The sequence below is a fragment of the Mauremys reevesii genome, linkage group 9 (assembly GCF_016161935.1).
Source record: "Mauremys reevesii isolate NIE-2019 linkage group 9, ASM1616193v1, whole genome shotgun sequence".
NCBI classification, from domain to species: domain Eukaryota; kingdom Metazoa; phylum Chordata; order Testudines; family Geoemydidae; genus Mauremys; species Mauremys reevesii.
Genome location: NC_052631.1, coordinates 94,220,262 through 94,244,592, shown reverse-complemented (window position 1 = coordinate 94,244,592; position 24,331 = coordinate 94,220,262). Strand labels below are relative to the sequence as shown.

The 24,331-nt window shown below is 38.4% G+C and overlaps 1 protein-coding gene across 3 annotated transcripts in view; it reads left to right on the top strand.

The window, feature by feature from the left end:
* Window positions 1–24,066, top strand: part of FMR1 (FMRP translational regulator 1) — a 46,931-nt gene extending 22,865 nt beyond the window's left edge. Inside the window, exons 10-16 of one of the 3 annotated variants that reach the window (XM_039488011.1) lie at window positions 1,358–1,467; window positions 2,971–3,033; window positions 8,418–8,504; window positions 10,466–10,661; window positions 14,103–14,282; window positions 16,320–16,402; window positions 22,135–24,066. In XM_039488011.1, coding sequence (XP_039343945.1) covers window positions 1,358–1,467; window positions 2,971–3,033; window positions 8,418–8,504; window positions 10,466–10,661; window positions 14,103–14,282; window positions 16,320–16,402; window positions 22,135–22,296 — 881 coding nt within the window. In that variant the 3' untranslated portion in view covers window positions 22,297–24,066. The remainder of the gene's footprint in view (window positions 1–1,357; window positions 1,468–2,970; window positions 3,034–8,417; window positions 8,505–10,465; window positions 10,662–14,102; window positions 14,283–16,319; window positions 16,403–22,134) is intronic. The other 2 variants (XM_039488013.1, XM_039488012.1) reach the window with 2 other exon arrangements.
* The last annotated feature ends 265 nt before the right edge of the window (window positions 24,067–24,331 follow it).

The window sequence follows — 24,331 nt, the reverse complement described above, 5'->3', positions numbered from 1 at the left end:
GGCCAAATTAAAATAAAAATTTATGTAAAACTTGCATGTAATGTAAAAACCTGGCCCTCATTAATATCTAGGAATTTAAGAAAATATTAGCAAAACTTCCATTATGTTGTCAGATATGAACCGTGTCCTGTGTGATTAAAAGTGGGTTTTAATCAATTTGTTCTTGCAGGATAAAATCAGACCAGCAATACAAGTAAATAGTTGTCTTGGATTGAATATTTTTTGCCCTTATTTTTAAAACTCATGTATTGAATGTACTTAACAAACAGATTTAAATTCTTAGGCTGTTTTATAATAAAGGCGCTCATCTTCTTTGTTTGTTACACACACTCATTTGCATTAATCTTTTTTTAATTAATTTTTTAAATATTCTGGCTAACAGTAGGTAACTTGTTAATTACTTTTATAACACCGCATCACTAGCCAGCCTTTGGATATCTAGTTTCTTCTTTTAGTTATAAGAGCAGCATTAAGTGATTTTTTCCATTGTTTGTTTTTTAATTAGCTTTAAGTATTCTCAAATTAAAACTTCTGTTTCCTTGGATAAATTTCTGTTCCTCCAGGATATTTGAGATACACATTTTTGGTTATAAAGCTTTTGTGTAAGACTAATTCTGAATAATTCTTTCCAACTGTCTTTTAAAAATATACTTTCTGATAACAGAAATATCTTGCCAAACATAGAAGCAAGTTTTGTTTTGATATATGAGGATTTCATCAGTCTTGCCATCTGAACTTGCTCTCTGATATCAAAAAATATAACGTAATACTGAAATTTTGAAGACCTAGCAAATCAAATTTGCTTTGCTCTTTGCTTGTTTAACCACTTTTGTCATTGGTAAACTTGTAGTACTGTAAAAGGAGAAAATTTGTATTCAGGCCCAGAATATATTTGTATGCAATTTTAAATTAAGTCTACAAAAGCAAGAAGAATGAGAATGTAAAACAGCGTGAACTTTCACTTTGACTAAGATATGTAGCATTAAGACTAAATATTCATATTACACATTTAGTTTTTTTGTGATTTAATTTCCTTTGTTCTCTTAGTTTTCCTAGTTTTTCTGTTTGTCAGATACTCCTATCTAAATATTTTAAACTTGCTTAATTAAATACTATTTACCTATAGGATGATATGGCTGCTTTCAAGTGGTTACCAAAATGTATACCTTCTTAGGTTACATAGACATTTTAGTGCATGGCTCATTGACTTTATAATCTTGGTTATAAACTGTTAGGTCAGTGTTAGCAAGTCCTTTGTATTGTTATTGAATTCTACTACTAAACTACTGTATAGTAATATTTTCAGATTTTGGGGAAGAAGCCTAAAGGTAGAATGTTCTGTTTGTTCTTTCTGTAGGAAAAGTAATAGGAAAAAATGGAAAACTGATTCAGGAGATAGTGGACAAATCGGGTGTTGTGAGAGTAAGAATTGAAGCTGAAAATGATAAAAATATTCCACAAGAAGAGGTATGTTTATAGTAAATGTGTTCTGTCTGTGTTAATTGGTGGTGATGTTACTATATCCAGCAGTAAAATAAGTTCTTGGTGGTAAGAGAGTACAATTAATTTGGTGGGTTTTTTTCTTCTTCTGATGGGGCTTATTTTTCCTCACTGGAGTTAAAAGGGAAATTTTTACATATTGGTGCAGGTTTTTATGATGTATCACTATTGGTAGCCCTTTGTCCAAGTCTTTTAAGTTGGTGATGTATAAATTCACCTTTTTTAAATCATTTTTTATTTCTGTTAGAAGCATTAATACTGGTTTCACAGTGTAATGATATCCCAGAAATATACATATAAACTTATTTTCACACTCAGTAATTTGCTTTAAATTTGTTATCTTGAACTTCTTCACAATTCTCATTTTTATATTAATATTTTTGATGCATTAGTTAAGTCTGGTTGCACTTTCATTATAAATCCCTTGCTGCAGGTATTAGATTATGAGCTCACAATAGCTAGGGTATGTATTAATCTGTATTTTTAAAAAATGTTTGGACAGTTGGTATAGTGGTGTATGCCAGATCTGCTATAAGAAGAATGCATAAAACTCTGTTTACATTTAAAACATACTTTTGACCTGATACAGGGTCTCAATGAAGCCTTGAACCACATAACTTGCAAATTGGACTTTTGGGGAAGAGGAGGGTGGCAGGCAAAAGATATTCATACCACAAAAATACCCATATTTAAAAAATATGAAGATTTCATCCCAAATTTCAAAAGTAAAAGCATAGTTAATTAAAAAAAAAAAATTAAACCCTCATTTATTTACCTAGCATCTAAAATTTTACCAAGTAAGGAACCTTTACTACTAAGAATAAGATGTGAAATGTTTTTGTTTTTTTTTTTAAATTTGAACATTCTTGCTGAAAAGTTGAGCCAGTTCTGACACTAGCACAGCAAAATTGTTACAGAAGAAGCAGTAGCCCCATTTCTAACCTGCTTTTCATAGTGCTTGAACAATTATTTAATGGAATGAAAATATTTAAATGCAATATCAGTTTTTCATCTGACTGCAACCCAAGATAGCCACCTGCAGCATTTAGAATTAAAAGTTCCACTTGTAATTTTAAATTTTATATATTTCACATTTTACTTCTGGTTACAAAATCTTCTTACAGTGTGAAGTTTTGGACTGTTTGGATGAGTAAAAATGGTCAATATTTTATTCCAAGCTAAAATTCCATCCTTAACTTTAATGACATTACTGTGTGGGTGATGCATAAAATATAAAAATAAAGTCCCATTGCAAAATTCAAGCAAAAGAGTAGCTATGACCACATTTAGTACATCAGTACATTTTTAGCTTCTAAAAGCTTATTTGCATATGATTTTCAAATCCAAAATACAGCTGTTAAAGGTGAATTGAAAGGCTTTTACCTGCCAAGTCCTGAGTTCAGAGTTCTGTGTATCTCCTGTTTATAGATAACGACATCACTAACACTTGCATTCCTTACACTGCTTTAGGTGTTAGTTGTGTCATCAACTGTAACAGGGGAAACACAGAAACCTGAGATCAAATCTAGGCAGGTAAGAATCATTTAATCTTCTAAGCTCTCGTTTTTAAACTGTGTTTGTAATGTAGCCTAATGCATACTTGATTAGATTGTGGATACCATAGCTTTTATTTATATTTTGTAAGGTAGCATTTCTGTTCATTTTTAAAACTTTTAAAAGCAATTTTGGGTTCCCATTCTTACAGTGATTCCAAAATGATGTTCACAAATTACATGACATTTCATAACTCCTATGATTATATAAACAAGAGCCACAGGTCTTGTTTTGAAGTAGTGACGTTGTAGGTGTCTTATTGTAGTACATACATGGTATATGATTACATACAGTTTGTAGTCCTCCCTAAAATACCGGGACAAAATAATGTAAGTTTAAGTCTACCTGCTGCAGAATCCTTCAGTGATGTCAAAGATAGGGTGTGGAGTTTCTTCCTAGAATACAGAAGCAAGGTTCGGTTAATTAAAAAAAAAAAATTGAAGTCAATTTAAGAGACTACAATTGGTCTGGTACCCTGTGTGAGTAAATACTTGTCTTCCTGTTGTGACAGTTTCATATGTCACAGTTGAAACAGAAGTTTTAAAGGATTCCAGTTCTTCTACTTAATAAAAGTTAAAGGCCAGTGTAGGTGGAGAGATTCACTGCTGAAACCCACAACTGGCAGTTTTTATTATCTTTAACGCAATTTTAAGTCAATTATTATGTTTTACTCTGTAGTATCAACTACTGGGCAACCAGAATGGCAGTGCAGTATAAATTAATTACCCTTTCTCAATTTGAGAATTAAATATAATCAGACTTGAAAATATTCTAGACACTGAGAGTCAAGTTGAATCATCTGTTTTTGTGATTTGAGGATTTCTGAGGATGGTATTAGATCAGAGCATAGGTGTGATAGGATAACAAATTAAACTTATTAGTTTTGTTCTTAATTATTTGGATTTAAATAAATTTACCCATCTGATGTGGTGGGCATGTAAGTTAAAAGTAGTTACCAAACTGATAAAACCAATGACAGATTATGTATGAATTTGCCTCTCCTTCCAACCTATCAATGATAACACACACACAGCATGCAGGCATTAGCTTTGGTTTTTAAGGCTTTCTAATTGCTGAGCTTTGTTTCACCTATTATCTATCTACCTATTCACCTATCCAGGTGACTCTCCTGGAAACCCATCTCCCTAAATCAGGAGTATTTGAACTGAAACCACCCTTAAATTCTTTGGAAATTACTCATTTTCAGTAACCATGGGGGATATTAAACAAGCTTCATAGCTTGCTTTTATGTCCTGAGTAATCTTTTAGGGTGGTTCTTCACAAGTGAGTAGTTGCCACTGTTTAAATTCCTTGTGAATGCTCTGGGATTCTGCACTGATTCTACCCATGCTAGTATTTACATTACAAGCCGTTGGTCTTGAGGCCTGTCTTCATGACTTCAATCAGCTAAAGTTTTTGTGATGGAGTCTCCAAGTTTTTATTTGGATTTCTGGGAGAGATGACACTCCTGCAAAAAGGTAACCCTTTATTATAGCGGTATGTGTCTAACAACTGCAACTAGACACCTTTCTTGTCTGCCGTAGAAGGGAATGACTCAGTTACAGTAACAACCTCTGTGTGGGTTGTCTATCCTTCAAATATGTGTAAGGTATTGAACTTAATTCAGCAGTTTTTTCACAATAGGCCCACTGGTGCTGGCACAAACTGTGAGTACTTACTGGGTTATGTGCTCCAGACTGGCAATCTTCATCTATGTATTACTAAGGACAGAATCAGATTATTAATTCTATTCCAAAGAAAAGATTTTTTTTTACTATTTTTTTTATTTTATTTTATTTTATATGTCTATTTTATTTATATATTTATATTTCATTTTTGCCTCCCTATTTTTTCAATCAAGTCAGAAGAAAGCAGAAGAAGAAAGAAAGTTTCTGCCTCCTTTCTGGGAGAGAAGAGAGAGCCTCACGGGGGCTGGTTGCGATCTGCACTCTGCCTGTGTATAAAATGCATAAAATGTGCAGATCATGCAGAAAAAAAATAAAAAAGAAAAACAAGAGATAAAAAAATGTATAAAAAGAATTCACAGATAATGTACTGATGAGAAAATGTGACCAAAAAATGAGAAATTTAAAATTACTTTATTTAAAAATAACTTTAATTTAACACTAACATTGATTTTTATCATTTTATTTTAATCTTTTAATTTTACTTCAACTTTTGATTTCTTTTTAACACTTGTTTTAACAGTGGCTTTGTTTTTTTTGTTTATATTACTTTTCCCAATAATTTTGTTTTGTTTTGAATATCATCACTCTGGTGCTCCTCCATCTGTGTCTCTTTGAGCCATTTAGGTGAAGTGCACATTTTTGGGTGCTTGTGTACCAGCTCGGTGGCACATGCATTTAGGGTCACATGTGCCACATAGCATAGCCATGCCAGCAACCCGCATAGTGCAAAGCCGCTACATTCTTGGCCAGCCAGGCACAGCACACAGCACTCAATCAGCCTTTGGCAATAAATCATAGAAAATATAATTAATTATAGAAATTAGTAAAGTTTAGCTTATAGTAGTTATAATGTTAGTAATGTCCTTTCATTCTTTTAATTTTTCCCTTTCTATTTCCCCTTTTTCTCATTTCCCATAAAGCCTAGCAGCTCTACAGGTTTCCCCTAGCCTCAGCAGGCATCCCCATTTAGCCTCAAAGCAGGTTCTCAGGGCAGCCAGGGTTGTGCTTGACCAGCAGTTGCCAGACTCATGGTGTCCTACACTTGAGTGACTTGTGCTGCTCAGTGTGTGTGCTGTCTCCAGTGTCACACACCTCTCTGAGAACACACATTACTCAAGACTGCCCACAGAACAGAAAGAAAGAAATCATCCAACTCAGACTAATCATGGATCTCAGCTCTCACCTCCTGGCCCCCCCACCACAACTCCAGGCCAATGCCAGTTCACAACTGCCAAGCAGCTGGCTCTGCCAAGCCAACACCAGGAGCCCTAGAAAGAAAAAAAAGGCTACAAAAAGAACAATATCAAAGTGAGTGTCACGCAAAAGAAAGTGCCAAAAGAAAGTGCTCTCTGCACTGCACCGGCACCACGAGCCGACAGCAACGCAGCGCACACCCAGGCACCACCCCACCAAGCACCAATGATTCCCCATGAGCTAAAGACCCCTAATGGAGTTGAATGTGAAGAAGTGACGTGGCAACCACCCAAGAGCACGAAGCGGAAGGCACCAAGCAGTACAGTGGGCACCACCTGCCCTGCTGTACACCTACACCAGTACAAAACCCACACCACCAGCAGCAGCTTCAGCTCTTCCCCCTTGTGCTCCACCCCTATCCCATTTCCAGCACACTGAGCCTTAGCAGCATTTCATCAGTGGGAGGCACTGACCTGATGGTGACCTGTCTCCCTGACTCTCACTCTATCAGCCCCCATCCAGTACAGTACCAAAGCCAGCAAGCCTACCTGCAGATCAGCCCTCCTATCTCCTCCTATGTGATGAAGATGGAAGATGATGATGCAGCAATACACACCACACGCATCTCAGCCCCATCCATCTCTCACCCATCTGCAGATATATGAGATAGATATGATCAAGCATATGGGCACCTTCTTCCCACCTTCCCCCACCTAACACTCCCCATACTGGAATCCATGGGCCCCAGGGCCCCAAACCCCCCCTGGCCTGCCTCAGTCCAGACAGCAGCCTGGTCCCCTGTCCCCCTTCCCCAACCACAACAACAACACAAGACAGAACAACACAGACACACACACACACCACACACACTACCCACACTTCACTTTCTCACTCACCACCAGACAAACCATAATACCGACCCTACTACTATGGATGATTATCCTTTTAAGACCTCTTTCTAAAAAAAAAAGCTGAATCCCCCCCTAGACCTTTTTGTTACTTTTTTACCAACCCCCAAACCCAACACAACAACCAGCCAATGCTTATAAATATGCTATTTAAAAACAAAAAAAAAAAAATCCAGGCATCCAGAAGCTACACCACCCAGTAAGAGATCTGAAAAAAAAAATAAAATATTAAAAAGGAATTTTTTCATCATATCATTCCACCAACAAACTCCTTAGTGTGTGCAGTCAATCAATCAAGAACAACAACAGTGAATATGACCCCATGTGATAAGGATTGGAAAAGGCTAGACCTTTTCAGGCAGAAAGCCTATTCCTCAGCTACACTTCAGTTCCACCCAGCCAGCTGTGCTGCCCTGCTGGCCAAATATACAGAGCCAAGATCAGCCTTCAACGTTTCAACAATCCATATCTAAACAGTCATTTTGAAGGTATGGTCGAGGGCACAAGACTTCCACACTCTGACTCTGGAACCAGAAACTGTCCCTCTCGTTCAGAGACTGTCACCATCGCAACAGACGAATGGGTTTTAGAGATTATAAAGAAGGGCTACTCCATCCCTTTATTTCTCTCCCACTATCCACTCTCCTTCCCTGTCCCTCGTCAGGGACCCCTCTCACGAGCACCTGTTACAACAGGAAATAAACCACCTTGTACTACTAGGTGCCATGGAACCCATACCATTACAACACAGGGGGAGAGGTTTTTATTCACATTACTTTCTAACTCTAATTGTTTAAACGGTCAATTTCCTAGGCTTCTAACAAATGATTGTTTAAACTATTTGTGTTTTTGAAAAGTAATGAACATTCAGACCACTGGTGGTGTGCCTGCAGTCCTAACTTCACCTGAATGAAGATTTTTTATTTGTTTGCCTTTTACAAATTACTTTATAGGATCCAGGAGAAACAAGTGCTATTTTATGCACAGATTGATTGGCCTTATGTTTTAAAGTGCTTAAATGGTTTATTTCCTGAGGTTGTAGATTAAAAGAACCTGGCACCTAGAAGCTGGTACTGTATGGAAAAACATGGTTTACGTTGAGTTTGAGGGAAGATAAGATGGCTGAAAAGTTTTGCTAATTGATTTTTTAACATGGCATAGAAAGTATGATCTAAAATGTGGCTTTGATGCACACTCCCTAAATGTAACTTAGTCTAGAATTTACTTATCCAGCTACAGAACTTACTTGCCCACCTTTATTGTGATGACTTGACCGTTAATGTACAAAATGAGATATGAATTTACTTTTCCCTTCCAAGATAAAATTACTATTCTTGGATGAGTGGAATATTGTAAGGCTAGGTTTACTATAGGTACAAGTAATTATATTTTTACTGCTGTTAATATAGGTGATAGGTCAATTGTTTATGAAATTTTGAGTTTGAGCATCCGCATTATGAAGGGTGTTCTTCATATATTTTGTAGTCATGCTTTAATATTTAATAATAGGATCACTGTAATATCTGTCTAAATATTTTTGTAAGGATTTACAAAATATGTAATTGCTTTTCAGGGAATGGTACCATTTGTATTTGTGGGAACCAAGGATAGCATCACTAATGCAACTGTGCTTTTAGATTATCACCTAAATTATTTAAAGGTGAGAAAAATTATATTACACTACTTCAAAGCTTTTGTAATAGTTGACAAGGAAATTTAACAATTAAAAAGGGTCTGAAGTGCTTGAACCTTTAGGGTTCCTAGTAAAGGTGATTTAAAAATCTAGTAAAGATGATTTAAAAATTGTTTATTCTATATCTATATATATAGCTATATAGCAGAGTGTATTCTCCAGTAGGTCCTACCATGCTATTAAGGTGTCAGACTGCCAACCCAGGGAGGGGACAGTTGTCCTCGTTTTTTGAGGTTGAGTGCTGGGTAAAATATTTGGAACGAATAGACTATATTAGTGAGGATTGGGAAACAATATCTTCTACATAAACTTGACAAAATTACAATTTTTGTTAGAAAGCTGTGCTAATTAATCAAATGTTTGATAAAACAACTGAGCTAATAGTTGAGGATGAAATTGATTTGACTTGTGCAGGAATCATCACTGAATTGTTCTCTTTGGTGCTCCTCACTATTTCCTTTTGAATGGTGGAACATGAAAAGAAATACCTCAGCACAAGGCATACTCTCTTAAGAACCAAAGGAATTAGAGGGAGGAGAGACTTCTGCCCACATACCTACTCAATAGCCTAGACTTCACAGCAGAACACAAGGAGCACTCAGGGCTGGCAGTGACCAGAGGAGAGGTGCACCAGGACTGCAACTCTCAGCTAGTTGCTTCACAAAAGGAGTGTGTGGAAGCAAATGTTAATTCCATAACATTTACATAGCTGCCATCTGACTTAACTATTAATGTTTCCAAAGATGGTAAAGTTTTACTTAAGATTCTTAAGTGGGTAGGAACAAGTCTGGGGAAACAGTTAAGTATCCTATCTGATTCTTGGACTCTTGGGATAATGATACTCAACCAAGGTAACTTTTCCCAATGCACTTTCTCTGTTGACCTTTTGCAAGGAGGAGATGAACAGCATTCATAATCTCATCTTTAAATCATCTAAGTGGTTTCTGAGTTTCTGGTTATGACTACCTTGCCCTCCCCATATTTCTGGAGCCTGGTATAGGAAAAATAAGAACCACTGAGCTAGAGGAAGCATGTGCCTCACTTCCTCCGCCTTTGAACAGGTTGTTTGATTCTTAAACTTAAATATGAAATAATTAGGACCAGAAAGAAAAATCAGCAGCCTTTTACAGACTTTTCTAGCAACAACTAATTTTGCAACAGTAGCGTATTTCTAGTACGTTGACTTGAAGGTTACTGATCTCTGTTTCTCAGGAGTGAGTTTATAAACAAAAAATACACACCTCTTTCATGGCATGTTGCTGTGTGGTTCACTTTCAAATATTAGGAAACATTTCTAATACATTTCCATTGATTCCCGGCTGCGGCTGGGATTTAAAGGGCTCTGGGCTCCCCGCGGAGGTGTGGGGGGGCACTGGTAGGGGGGAGCCCAGGGCTGGGGCAGCAGTGGGGTGGGGGAGGGCACTGGTGGGGAGGAAAGGGGGAAGCCCAGCCCTGGGGTGGCAGGGGTTGTGGGTGGGGAGAGCCCAGGACTGGGGCAGCAGGGGGGTACAGGGGGGAGCCCAGGGCTGGGACAGGGGGCAGCCAAATTTTGTTTTGCTTGGGGCAGCAAAAAACCTAGAGCCGGCCCTGCCGCGTGCCCCCAGCCGCCGGAGCCCCAGGCCCTTTAATTTGCCCCTGAGGGCTCCCAGCCACCTCTTCAGCTGGGAGCCCCTGGTTGATTTAAAATAAAGTATCACCTCCCCACCCCCAACCTTCCTTTTTGGCCCACAGCTGTTTTGGTGGGGCGGCGCTGGGGAAGGAGGGTTTGTTTCCGCAGGGCTGGGCAGCCCTGGGGCAGGGTGTTTCTGCGGGGCCAGGAGGTTTCGGCCTTCAGCTGTTTTCTTTGGAGGAATGTGGCCCTCGCCACTTTACGAGTTGTGCAGGCCTGGAATAGCAGTTATATCTGACAAATTGTTCGTTTTATATAGGAGGTAGACCAACTACGTTTGGAAAGATTGCAAATCGATGAACAGCTCCGACAGATTGGAGCTACTTCTAGACCACCACCAAATCGTTCTGACAAGGAAAAAGGATATATGACTGATGATGGTCCAGGACTTGGGCGAGGTAGTCGGCCCTACAGAAACAGAGGGCACAGCAGACGTGGTCCAGGCTATGCTTCAGGTAGTAACTACCAGTATGTCTGTAATTTAAGATTCGTCGTCTGGACAATGACTTTGTTGTCATAATTTTCTGAAATTGTAATCTAGTAAAACATAGTGCTTGAGCACTGGATGTTTCCAGGGCTTAGTAGTGGAGCTAGTAAAATTACACTAAAATTGTTATTCATCAAGAGTACTAATTATAGGAAGGCTGTTCTATATCCTACATGGAAAAAACATGTAGTTATTGTTCAGTGATTACCAAAGTTGTATATCTGTTATCTATCTTAATACATTGAAGGGTAGTAATAGAAAAGAAGCAATTAAATAGACTGAAGTACTGAAAACAGAAACCTTCTAAAGTAAAATGTAAACTTTTAAGATTTTAGAGGTAATTAACAAAACTATGTAATTAATCATCATGCTCATTTGCTTATATATGTTTTTCTTACCCCTAACCTCTCAATTGTCTGTGTCCTTTAGATTGTAAACTTTCCAGGGCAGGAACTGTCTTTGTATTTGTGTTTGCACAGCACCCAGGATAATGAGACTCCAGTTCTCATTTTGGGCTTTAGGCGCTACCATAATATAAATATTAATCAGATTAGGTATCAAATTTGTTCTTATCTCAAGAAGTGCAGAAAATTGTTTTCTTCAGATTGTTTACGATCAAATGTGCCACTGAATGGAACTCGTGTCTGTTCAGTGGAAAAGTGTAATTTTCAAAGTGGAACTACAATGATACTTAAAGCTCACATGTCACATCTCCCAGCAGCTCTTTGCTTCTGAATGAACAAGATATTAATCTGTCCATTTCATATCCAGAAAATATCATAGATCAATTGGTAATTATGTCATAACAACTGAAAGGTAAAGACTTGAACTTGATAAGACCATTCCAGCCTTCTTTTATACTAACATCTTCAGTGGAGCACGGAACTAACTTTTAAAATCAATTACTGAAGCACTTTTCCCTGGTTAATACTATGCTAGACTGATATGCTCACAAGTCCACTATTATAAGATACAAGTGAAGAAATAAAAGGAGGTAAATAAATAAAAGAATCAACATTGACACTAGTGCAAATGGTTAGTTAACATGATAAATGACCTTATGATAGCTACAACCATCCATACAAGGAAAACTTTTTTCCTACTTAATATTGATCGTTCATCTGAAAAGAAAACTGCAGAATATTATTCCAGATAGCTGAAGATTCTACCAGGAATGCAAGTAAAAGTATAACACAGGTCTTTGCCATTTACTTGGACAAGTAACCGAAAATGAAAAAGATAAGAAATTCTGAGGTGAAATCATTCCAAACTTTTGCTATATGGAAGTTTAGCATGCTCTTTAAAAGCCCTTGAGAAAGAAGATATTCCAGATCTTCAGCCTCATAATTAGTTGATTGAAAAAGAGGGATTGATGTCCCAGTTTCCCAGTGACACGTGCTTGAATGCATAGGTACCTACATTTATAAAAGTAACAGAAGAGAAAGTTCAGTGTGATTAGACAGATTCCAGGCTGGTGGCTGCTGCTTGTAGTCTCTGAAGAAGTTTGGCTTGTTCTCATTACAGAACTATAACGTCAGAGATCATTTTTATCTAGATAGATATAGGGAGGTGTGTGTGTGTGTGTAATCACTTTTCTAGTAGAACTGTACAGTTGCTTAGCCAGTATTACAGATTCTAAATGCAAATGGAGATCCTATATTGAACACAGAACAGGGAGAGGCAGAACATAGCACCTGGACAGCTATCTGGAGTTTGTTCCTTCCTTTGTAGCATTTAGAATCCAAAGATCCAGATTTCTGCTCTGAGTCTGTTTTTGAAGAAGACTGTTAGTTTGCCTCAAAATGGTAGAAAAGTGAAAGTACAGTCATGGAAAATGGGAGAGTTTAACTGAGAATTTTCTCAATTTTTTTTAAATGACCTCCATTTTTGTCCAGCCATCAAAGCATTAGTCATGTGTGTTCTTAGCACATTTGAGATGGTTTGGTCAAAATTGCATAATATGCTAGGTCAGTGGTTCTCAAACTTGGGCCTCCGCTCATTCAGGGAAAGCCCCTGCCGGGCCAGGCCGGTTTGTTTACCTGTCGCCTCTGCAAGGTCGGCCGATCGCGACTCCCACTGGCTGTGGTTTGCCACTCCAGGCCAATGGGGGCTGCGGGAAGGGCGGCCAGCACATCCCTCGGCCCGCACCGCTTCCTGCAGCCCCTGTTGGTCTGGAACAAGGCTTTCCCTGAACCAAACGGAGGCCCAAGTTTGAGAACCACTGTGCTAGGTAATGAAAAAAAGCAAATAAGTTGACAAAAGCATATTATCCAAGATTTAACTAGCAGTACTCTTTATGTTGCTATTGTGTTTAGAATTACAAGCTTTTCACTTTGGATGATTTGTGCTTTTTTTCAGTTCAAAGAATAAATATGCTAGTGAAGTGAATTATATACTGTGTTTCGTTTAATAATACCTTTCAGGCTTTGGGGTGGGAGGTTCTTTGGGTTTCTTTTACTATTTTTCGGGTTGGGAGGATACAAGACGGTCAGTGTTTGGGGGTTGGAAAAAATAACAGCAAACTTGATTAAGAAACTCCTTTTAGTCCTTGACCCACTTCTGCTTCCCACATCAGGCCACCACACATTGTCTTCTTTTTACTTTCTCCATTCAGGGGTTAATAGGCCAAGAAGTTCAAAAATAGGAATCTAAAGGTAGGCTCCTAAAACCCACACCTAAAAAAATGGTCTGATATTCAGAAGTGCAGAGCACTCATCAGCTCCAGCTGAATTCAAGTTCATTTTACATGGAGGATGTCCTGGCAGGGAGAAATTGAAGTGTATTTACGGAATTTCCACCTATTCACTAATTTGAGTCTTTATTCAGCAGTAATATGCTTTTCGTCAAGTTTTGAAAATCTAGCTTCAGCAGTTCAATATCAGGTAAAAGTGAATGAGCTAGTTTTTAGTACTTCTCCAAAGTTCTACATTTTAAGGTCACTTTTAATATGGCTACTGCAATGTGCCACTGAACTTCACTGGAGTATATTTTATGTATTGTGAATATAACATACAAAATATTGGGACCCCAAAAACCTTTTGATAAAAATGAGTGCTGTATTCAGATTTGGCTTTGTCTGTTCAGAGTGTGATCTTTAATTTTGAACTTCATAAGTTTACCATTAAAGACAATTGAATTTAATTATCCTTGCCTGGTGGGTAAATATAGAACATGACTTGCCCCTGGGAACTGGAAGATTTTCTTCTGAGGTTGACATTCATATTACCTAGGTAAATTGGTACATAAACTCTAACTAAGAGCTTTGTTTCTGTCAACCAAGTTCTACTGATAGTGGAGCAAGAATTTTAAATTCACTCATAAAAGGAAGCTTTTTGCAGTTTAGTTGGTTGATATTTCTACAATAGTCCATTAATGAAAATGGACAATGATCTTTTTTAACTCTTGTTAGGAACTAATTCTGAAGCATCAAATGCTTCTGAAACAGAATCTGATCACAGAGATGAGCTTAGCGATTGGTCGTTAGCCCCAGCAGAAGAAGAACGAGACAACTACCTTCGCAGAGGAGATGGACGAAGACGTGGAGGTGGTGCACGAGGCCAAGGCGGGCGGGGCCGTGGAGGTTTCAAAGGTAAATTGAGATTTAGTTTTCAAAAAAGAAAAGTAATTCACTATTGGATTTTTGAATAAAGAATTCTGCTCCATTCACTTCTTCATTTCATCATTATTTTGTGTAGTATTCCTGAATTGTGAAATATGGCATGTTCTGATTGCCAAATAATAGTGTCAATTTTAATTTAATTAAACTAGCTTCACTAAACAAATGAGAACCACTGTTTTAGAGACCCACTGATAGCAGTACAGTGGAGTCGCATCATAGGCGCATTTAACTTACGTGATTTTAACTATACGAGCGTGGCAAAACAAAAAAGAGAAAAATAACAATTTAAATACTGTACCTGTAGTGCGGGCGATTCCGCCCGCCATTCCACTCGAGTGTTTGACTATACGCGATTTTCGCCTTACATGCTAACTTCAGAACCTAACCCCAGTGTAAGATGCGACTCCCCTGTAGTTTGATTTATAGAAGCTAATTCTCCCCTTTAATAAATGGCTTGGATTATAGTTTGTTGCTGTCCTGATAGATTAGCTCATATATTGCAACACCTTGTTTCAGACCTAAAAATGTTGAAGGGGACTTGATGTACTCTGATTTAGTGTTTGTAAATCACTTTGAAGGTGAAAAGTGTTAAGAATACAGTTGCTCTCCGGACTGTATTGGAGTTTACTGAAAAGTTGCAGAGTCTAATTTATAACTCTCCATCCAACATTTGAATATTGAATACAAACCAAAAAGAATGCCACGTATTGGCTCGCAATCTCACACATTGGTGGACCACACATCACATTATCTCAATCTTATACATTCCACATATCAAACACATGGCTTCCCTCCCCCACCCAGTTGTCTAGGGCAGTGTTTCCCAAACTTGGGACGCTGCTTGTGTAGGGAAAGCTCCTGGCAGGCCGGGCCGGTTTGTTTACCTGCCACGTCCGCAGGTCCGGCCGATCACAGCTCCCAGTGGCCGCGGTTCGGTGCTCCAGGCCAATGGGAGCTGCTGGAAGCAGCGGCTAACACATCCCTTAGCCCACGCCACTTCCAGCAGCTCCCATTGGACTAGAGCAGCGAACTGCAGCCAGTGGGAGCCACTATTGGCCGCACCTGCGGACACGGCAGGTAAACAAACTGGCCCGGCCTGCCAGGAGCTTTCCCTACACAAGCGGCGTCCCAAGTTTGGGAAACACTGGTCTACGGACTCCACTGTATATCATTCACCTTCCCAGTAAAAATCTGAGGCAAAGCACACTGAAGTTAGTGGAAATATTCCAATTGAGTTCAGTGGGATTTGGATCAAGCCTTTTATGAGTCAATCAATGTTTGCCCTACTCTTGGCCATATAACACTTATACATACAGTACTCTTGCAGAAATTGCCTGAGATATCCCTATGCCCATCTTTTCTCCTTATATCCTTGTATGACTAAAACTTAGTGTTGTGATTTATATATGCAGTAGGAAAGAATTAGCAGGAGTAAAGTGCGAGAAACAAGCTTGAAATCTAAACCTTAACTCGAATTCTCACTTTTCAATAATAAAAATAAAAATAATAAAATAAATTTAGCATTCTGGTTATGTACCATAATTTACAACTTGAAGTCTTTGAAAAGAAATAAGAAAATCTCTATTCTAATAGGCTACTTTTTGTTTACTTTGACATATCAAGAGCAGGGAATCATGCCACATATTATGTATTTTCCAAGCTCAGCTTTATTGTTCCCAAAAATATAAGTAGTCAGTAGAAAAAATTAATACCCTACAAAAATTGATTCTTTATCTTTCTCATTCTGTGTATCACTTTCTGAATCCATGGGATGGTTCTTTGTTCCATTTTACAGACCTCCACAAAAGATTCTGTGAACCAATGATGGGCCATAGTTTGCAAACTTCTGCTCTACTTTATCTAAGCAATAAGAATATTTTTAATGCTATTTAGCTTTAAAGTAACTCCATACTGAGGGTGTACTTTTAACTGCTTAGAGAATCGGGAAGAAAATTACAAAATCAGTGCTGAGAAGCAACTTCGCTGAATATTAGCTTCTCTTTATAGGAAATGATGAACAGTCACGAACAGATAACCGTCAACGTAATTCAAGAGATTCTAAAGGGAGAACAGCAGATGGATCACTTCAGGTAAATTTTCTTCCTTTGTTTAAAACCTGCTGCTTGTTAATTTCATGTGTGACCCCTGGTTATTTGAAAGGGTGAATAACTCTTGCCTATTCGCTTTTTCTACACCATTCATGATTTTATAGACCTCTATCCTATCCCCTCTCAGTCTTTTCTCTTTTCCAAGCTGAATAGTCACTTTGTAATCTCATATGGAAGCTGGCATTATAATATTTACTGTCTTATTACACCTCTACCCCGATATAACGTGACCCGATAGAACACAAATTTGGATATAACACAGTAAAGCAGTGCTCCGGGGACGTGGGGCTGCGCACTCTGGTGGATCAAAGCAAGTTCAATATAACGCGGTTTCACCTATAATGCAGTAAGATTTTTTTCGCTCTGAGGACAGCATTATATCGGTGTAGAGGTATATCTATCTGTTTCCTAATTGTTCCTAACATAGTTAGCTTTTTTTGACGGACACTGCACATTGAGCCGATGTTTTTAGAGAACTATTTACAGTGACTCCAAGATTTCTTGAGTGGTAAGTTAGTGTAGACCCCATAATTTTGTATGTACAGTTGGATTTGTTTTCCAATGTGCATTACTTTGCATTTATCTACACTGAATTTCATCTTCCATTTTCTTGCCCAGTCACCCAGTTTTATGAGATCCCTTTGTAACGCTTGGCTTTGGATTTAACTATCCTGAGTAATTTTGTACAGTCTGCAAGCTTTGCCATCACACTGTTTTATCCCTTTTTCAAGATCATTTATGAATATATTGAACAACGCTGGTCCCAGTACGGATCCTTGGAGCACCCCAGTATTTACCTCTCTTTATTGTGAAAACTGACCATTTATTCCTCTCCTTTGTTTCCTGTATTTTAACCAGTTACTGATCCATGAGAGCACCTTCCCTCTTATCCCATGACTGCTTAGTTTGCTTAAGAGCCTTTGGTGAGGGACCTTGTCAAAGGCTTTCTGACAGTCCAAGTAGACTATGTCCACTGGATCACCCATGTCCACATGTTTGTTGACCCCCTCAGAGAATTCTAATAGGTTGGTGAAGCATGATTTCCCTTTACAAAGCCATGTTGACTCTTCCTCAACAAATCGTGTTCATCTGTGTCTGATAATTCTGTTCCTTGCTACAGTTTCAACCAATTTTCCTGGTACTGAAGTTAGGCTTACTGGCCTGTAATTGCCAGGATTGCCTTTTTTTTTTTTTTTAAATTGGTGTCTCATTAGCTATCCTCCTGTCATCTGGTAAAGAAGCTGATTTAAATAATAGGTAACATACCACAATTAGTAGTTCTGCAATTTCATACTTGAATTCCTTCAGAACTTGTGATTGAATACCATCTGGTCCTGGTGACTTACTACTGTTGAATTTATCACTTTGTTCCAAAACCACCTCTGTGGAAACCTCAATCTGGGAGAGTTCCTGAGATTTGTCACCTAAAAAGAATGGCTGAGGGAATCTCCCTCATATCTTTTGCAGTGAAGACTGATGCAAAGAATTCATTTAGCTTCTCCGCAATGGCCTTGTCTTCCTTGAGTGCTCTTTTAGCGCCACGATCATCCAGTGGCCCCACTGATTGTTTGGCTGGCTTTCTGTTTGTGATGCAATTTTTTTTTTTTTTAAAGTACAACTCATTCTTCATTTTAAATTCAATTTAGTTTTTTCCTGGCTTTTCCTAGTTTTTATCAATACCTTTTGTCTCTTCTTGTCTTATGTACTTAGAACACAAATACTATAACGGGGGGGAGAAGAGAAGGAACTATACAAAATTAGAAAAAGCATTAATGAATGCATGAAAAATTAGTACCCTGTGGTAAGAAACCAGTATAGCTTTCTAGAGGGGACGAGGTACATCTTCTAATTTACTGATGGTATTAAATGAAACATTAGTTAACTGGCAATGAAACATTACAAGTCAAGCAGTGGGTAACCGTTTAGACAACAAATTAAAATCCACATAAAGGGACACTGAATTCAGATTTAGTATTTAAGAAAATCTCTCTACACTTTAATTTTATTTCAAATCTTTTATGACAAGTAAATGTTCCCTTTCTGGTGTTTGACAAAACACCAGCCGGGGAATGTGTATTTTCCTGTGTATATAGTGTCCTCTCTGGAACCACCTCCAGTGTACTTCAGGCCTAAGGCATGTGCAGAGTCTTCTGCCACTTACTAAGAGCTGCCCCAATAGAAGGAAAAGATGAGCTGCTTCTACTTCCTCCTGTGTAGTGATATGTGAAGTCTCTGTTTGGAGAGTTTGTGGCAGCTTTGCTTGGGAAGGCCCCTCTGAAGAAATAAAATGCCATTTCTGAGAGGCTCCCACTCCTGAGTGAGGTGAATAGGTTTTGGGAAGCTGGGGCCAAAAAGCTATTTCCTGGATGGGGTGAAGTGGAGTTGGTAGAGTTGGTGCCTTCTCCCCCCAACAAACATGAAGAATAAAACTTTTGTTTGCGTAATTTTGCAATGATATATGGTTTACAAATGTGCATTTTCTCTTTTGCTAAATAATATTTTTGAAGGAAATAAAACAGAGAAATTTTCTGTCAGGAAGACACTTAACCTGTTCAAGTGCTGGTCCGTCTGGGTATTCCACACTTTGGTATGCATGTGCACCATGGTCCAAGTCCAGAGATTTCTAGCAAGTAGCCTCTGTTAGAATGCACATGCACAGCTGTTCTCCTCTTGCTCCAAACCAAGGTTATAAGGGGCACTGTGGACCATCGTCTTTTCAGTTCCTTATTACCACACCATGGCCTGAGTCGGAATCTCCATTTAGCATAGTTAGTTTAGCGTAGCTAGCTTTCCCCCACCTTGGGAAGCTTTTCCCTGTGGACAAGACCCGAGAGTCTTGGGGTTTAAACACTGCATATCCTGCCCCGCCCCACACACAGTTCTTTTCAGTGAGCAACAAACATCAGTGTTGCCTTTATTGCCTTGGCAAGGCTCATATCTCAGCTAAGTGCAGCATCTGCCGCTCCTTCCCTTCCCAAACATGTGAGGTTTGTGGGCTCCAGCTGAGTAAAATCCCATGGTGAAGACCATGTGACCCCAGTTGGATCTGGGCTGGGGAGACCCCCCTGTACACCGAGCTCAGTCACCAAGGCTACAAGTTCGAAACCTTAAGAATCCCTCTCAAGGGCTTCTCATGAGAGTAAGGGGCACTCAGGCAAGGACAGATCTTCAGAATCTGCTCCCAGAAGTAAAGATCCTTCCCTGACTCCATCCAAGTCCGGTGAGTCCTTGTACGTGGATCCTAAGGACCTAGGCCCACTTAAACCTCCTTGATATGAGTGTAACATGAAGAAGTAAGGATCCGTTGTTACGGACCTCAGTTCAGTTGCATAAACCTGAGGATAGGCTCCCACTGGGCACAGTCTACAAGATCCAGAGTAGACTCTGTGCCAGGATAGGCATGTTCCCAGAAGGACCCAGTGTCCACTATAACCAGGGAAGTGTCACATCCAACAGTCTCATTCACCGGTACCCCGGAGACCTTCATTCTGTTCTCAGTCTTCTCTCCTCTCTGGTCAGACTTTGTTCCTTTGTTGTGTCAATGTTCCTGAATAATCTGTTTCAAGAACCCTGGGGTCACCACCCTGTTACCTCCGTGAGCCAGAGTATTTGACCAGTAGCTCCACCAATTGAACAGGATACTGCCTTCTCATTGGACTTCTCGAAGGTTCCAGATGAACACAAACACCTGTCAGGATGCCCTAGATACTACTTAGACCCGCCATGAGTGCAGGGGACTGGACTAGATGACCTCTCAAAGTCCCTTCCGGTCCTATGATTCTGTGAACCATCATCCCCACATAAAGAGACTAGTCTGGATAGGAACTCCAGATTGGGTTCCATCATCCACCTAGATATGACTTCCTAGTGAACCAGTGGTTCCCAATGCCCCGGGGTCCTCCCCAATGGATCAACCCGGCATACTAGCATTATTGGTACCCTTGGGATCCTTAAACTAGACCTCCTTTGAGCCGTGCATGAACTTTACACTCTCCTAGCCAACACCTACTAACTCCGTTTGAGTATGAGGAAGAAGCTGAGACAGATCCGACAGTCCCAAGCACGGTCTCATCCTCCTCTCCAGATGAGGTGGTTGCTCCATCTTCCCCGTCTCTGCATTGATGATCACAGGCAATATCAGGAGCTGCTATAGAGATTAACATATGAGCTTCAGATCTGGCTTGAGGAGATCCAAGAGACATAGCATAAGCTGCTGGACATTTTGCAACCTTCAGGGATGAGAGGCATTAGTTTGTTCCAGCCAAAGAAGAGAAGTTCCTGTTTTCTCAACCAGCACTTGACAAGCAGCCACTGAAAGATCTAGGCTGCTACATCCCAAGGCAACACATTCAGAAATGGGCACCAAAGTCCTTGATTTCCTGGAGAGACAAATTTTTTCTTCAGAAGGTCTTCAATTTAGAATTAATAACTGCCTGGCCCTGTTAGCAAAATAAAATTTCATCAACTAAAACAAATGTTAAGACTTCAAGGACAAACTCCTCTAGGAGGACAGTGTCAATGTTAAGTCCTTATTGATCAGGGAAAACCAGTAGCAAAAACATCTCTCTTCAGGTTTCAGTGGCTGCTGCTGATACTGCTACCAGTACTGCAGATCTCTGTACCAATTGTATCCTTGCACTCCTTCCTGTTTGATTACTGCTTTACAATCTCCCACATATAGAATACATATAGGGACTAGCACTCAGAGAAGAAATAGAAGTTAATTGCACTACCGTCCCTCCATCCCCTCTGCTGCCGATCATGACTGGATTTGCAGTAAGAAGAGAAACTAAAGACACCAGTCCACACTGCCTTTTATCCCTCAGTCCGGAGCACAAGGAGAACAAGTGCACATGTGTGGACCAAGAGACACTACTTGCTAGAAACCTCAAGATTCAGGCATACTGTGCAAATGCGGACCCATGTGTCGAATACAGATAGGGACCACACATCTTGAAGAACCTCCAGTTACAGGTAGGTAGCCTCCATTTTATCAAAATATCCGGAATTCTTCCTCTTCTGAGAGCTGTATGAGATGATACTCTTAAATAAAATAAGTGTTTCATGTTGGTGAATCCTCAACAATTACTGGATAATCAGGAGGTAAATAATGTGTAAAGTTTCAAATAAACAGTATGCCAAAAATGGATTTAAAGGTGTACTATTATCAAACTAAACATCTTCCATTTAAAACATAACATTCTTCTTGCCCACTTCGAAAGCCACAACTCTTTTTGATTAATTAAATTCAATCTTGGCAAAGGGTGGCAGAATGGATTTTATTAGTAGTAGTATAGTTGCATCACAGCTTTGCAATGTTGATTTTAAAAAATGCTTCTTTAACTGTATTGACTAGGAATATCTTGATTTATTAAAACTGAAACAAGTTTAAAACCTTTCAATATATGTATGTATATTTTCAGTTCTGCACGAACAACAAAATTATAGTAGACTGATCAATTTTACTTTCTGGTTCTCCTATACTAATACAGTGCATTATGATCGACTTTCCAACACTTAAAGAAATGTATGTTTTTAAAAGTAACATTGAAATATTTTTTTAAATCATAAAGGCATTTTGTTTCCTACTTTTGTAAGTCTAGCTTCCTTTTTAAATAAACTTAAAGATGGCACCTAAATTATTTGACACCTTTTAACAGTTAACTTCAGGAATATTTAAAGGGTATGCTTTATATAACTGTAACTTGTTTCAGATCAGAATTGACTGCAATAATGAAAGGAGTGTCCACGCTAAAACATTACAGAATACCTCCAATGAAGGTAGTCGACTGCGCACGGGTAAAGATCGTAATCAGAAGAAAGAGAAATCAGACAGTGTGGATGGTCAGCAACCATTGGTGAATGGAGTACCCTAAACTGCATAATTCTAAAGTCATATTTCCTATACTGTTTCAGTGATTCTTATTCCACGTTAGAGAAACTTGTTAGGCCAAAGACAAATAGTAGGCAAAATGGCGCAGGGCATGAAATGAACATAAACGTTCTGTTAGCCTTTTTTAACATCAGCAGTATGCAGTTGTTTTCAGAATAAGAAGTTATACAAATATTTGCATAAAAATATCTGAACTTCTGAAAAATGCTTTCAAGTACATCTTGCACTTCAAACAATGAAAGATTATTTGTGTTTGTTTTAAAAATACTGAGCTGTGCATTGGTATACTTTTTGTTCAGTTGTACCATTTTAACGCATTGGGTCAAAAATCACTGCTCAATTTCAATTTTCAGAATAAATAGTGTTTGCAGTAATACATTGGGCTTCTGTTTTCAATCTAACTTACAAGTTCTTCATGAAATGCTATGTCGTTTTATGTCCTGTGTCAGTTCACATTTTGGTCCACTTTTTCAGTATTTTAGTGGACTCTGAAATATGTGTGATGTAACAATTGTCATTTTCATTAGCAAAAAAAGTTGTATGATCTGTGCCTTTTTTATATCTTGGCAGGTAGGAATATTATATTTGGATGCAGAAATCAGGGAAGATGAGTTGGAAACACTAAATGTAAAATATATGTAGCAAACCTTGTCAGACATTAGTACTTTATAGAAGAATGCATGCTTTCCATAATTTTTTCCTTACATAAGCATCAGGTTAGGCAGTTATAAGAATAGGAAATTTCTTTTGCACTGAAGATTTGGCAAATAGTGTTATTGAGACAGGGGTGTAATTTTTTTTGTAGACAGTACAAGAAGTTTAAAAAAAAATCTTTCCATTTCTGGGAAACTAAAAATTCATTGTTACTGAGGGAACAAATGTAACTTGTTCACAAGCTAGTAATGTGTGCCTGCTTTTTGGCCAGATGACCAATTAAAAATGGTAACCTTTTTTCATCCTCCCAAAAGTTTTTTTGAAATGGTTTAAAATTTTAATTTGGAGCTTATCTCAAGAGAGATAAGAAGAACATTCCCGCATGTGATAACCTGTTAAGTGCAGGGAGTAGTTTAGCTAACTAACACTGGAGGCAGGACAAATTCATAATTTTTTGAGGTATAAGGTCTGATTCGCAAGCAGGTTTGGAAGGAGTTAGGGAACTTGGTGCAAAGTACATAAAGGGGGAATTAAACGTACTTTTTTCTTTATTTCTGATCATGAATTAAATTTACTGGGTAAAACTGTATGAGGACTTTCATTTTAATCTATTCTATTTTTATTAAAATTACTCCAGTAGGAGTGCCACTGATTATGTACAGAACTGTACAAACATGATCTTGCCTCTGATGTATTTTGTGAGTTTTGTTTCTTTGCTTTTTTCATTCCACTGTTTTTCCTTGCATACAAGTACGCATATAAAAATGGCAACAAACTGCACATGATTTAACACCTATAAAAATGTCTTAAAAAGTATTGCCAAACATTAATGTTGATTTCTAGTTATTTATTTTGGGAATGTATAGTATTTGAAAACAGAAATTGGTACCTTGCACACATCATCTGTAAACTGTTTGGTTTAAAATACTGTAGATAATTAACCAAGGTAGACTGACCTTGTAATGTAACTGCTCTTGGGCAATATTCTCTGTACATATTAGCTACAACAGATTGGATTTTATGTTGACATTTGTTTGGTTATAGTGCAATATATTTTGTATGCAAGCAGTTTCAATAAAGTTTGATCTTCCTCTGCTAACTGATGTTGATGCAATCCTTATGAATGATTGCTTTTAAAAACAGTCAACTTATAACAAGTAGAGAGAGCCTATATTTCTCTGTTAAAGTTTAACTGTAGCCATTGTTCCATATGTTGTAGAAAGCTTCTGAAACGTTACCAGTTTTTGAAAATTGGCAGATAATGCTAAAAATACGGAACCTCTTTGGTGAAATGGTACAATACATGTTGAGCTATTATAATATGCACTAGATTTTTTTACACTCAAAGGCTGAGTTCAATAAGG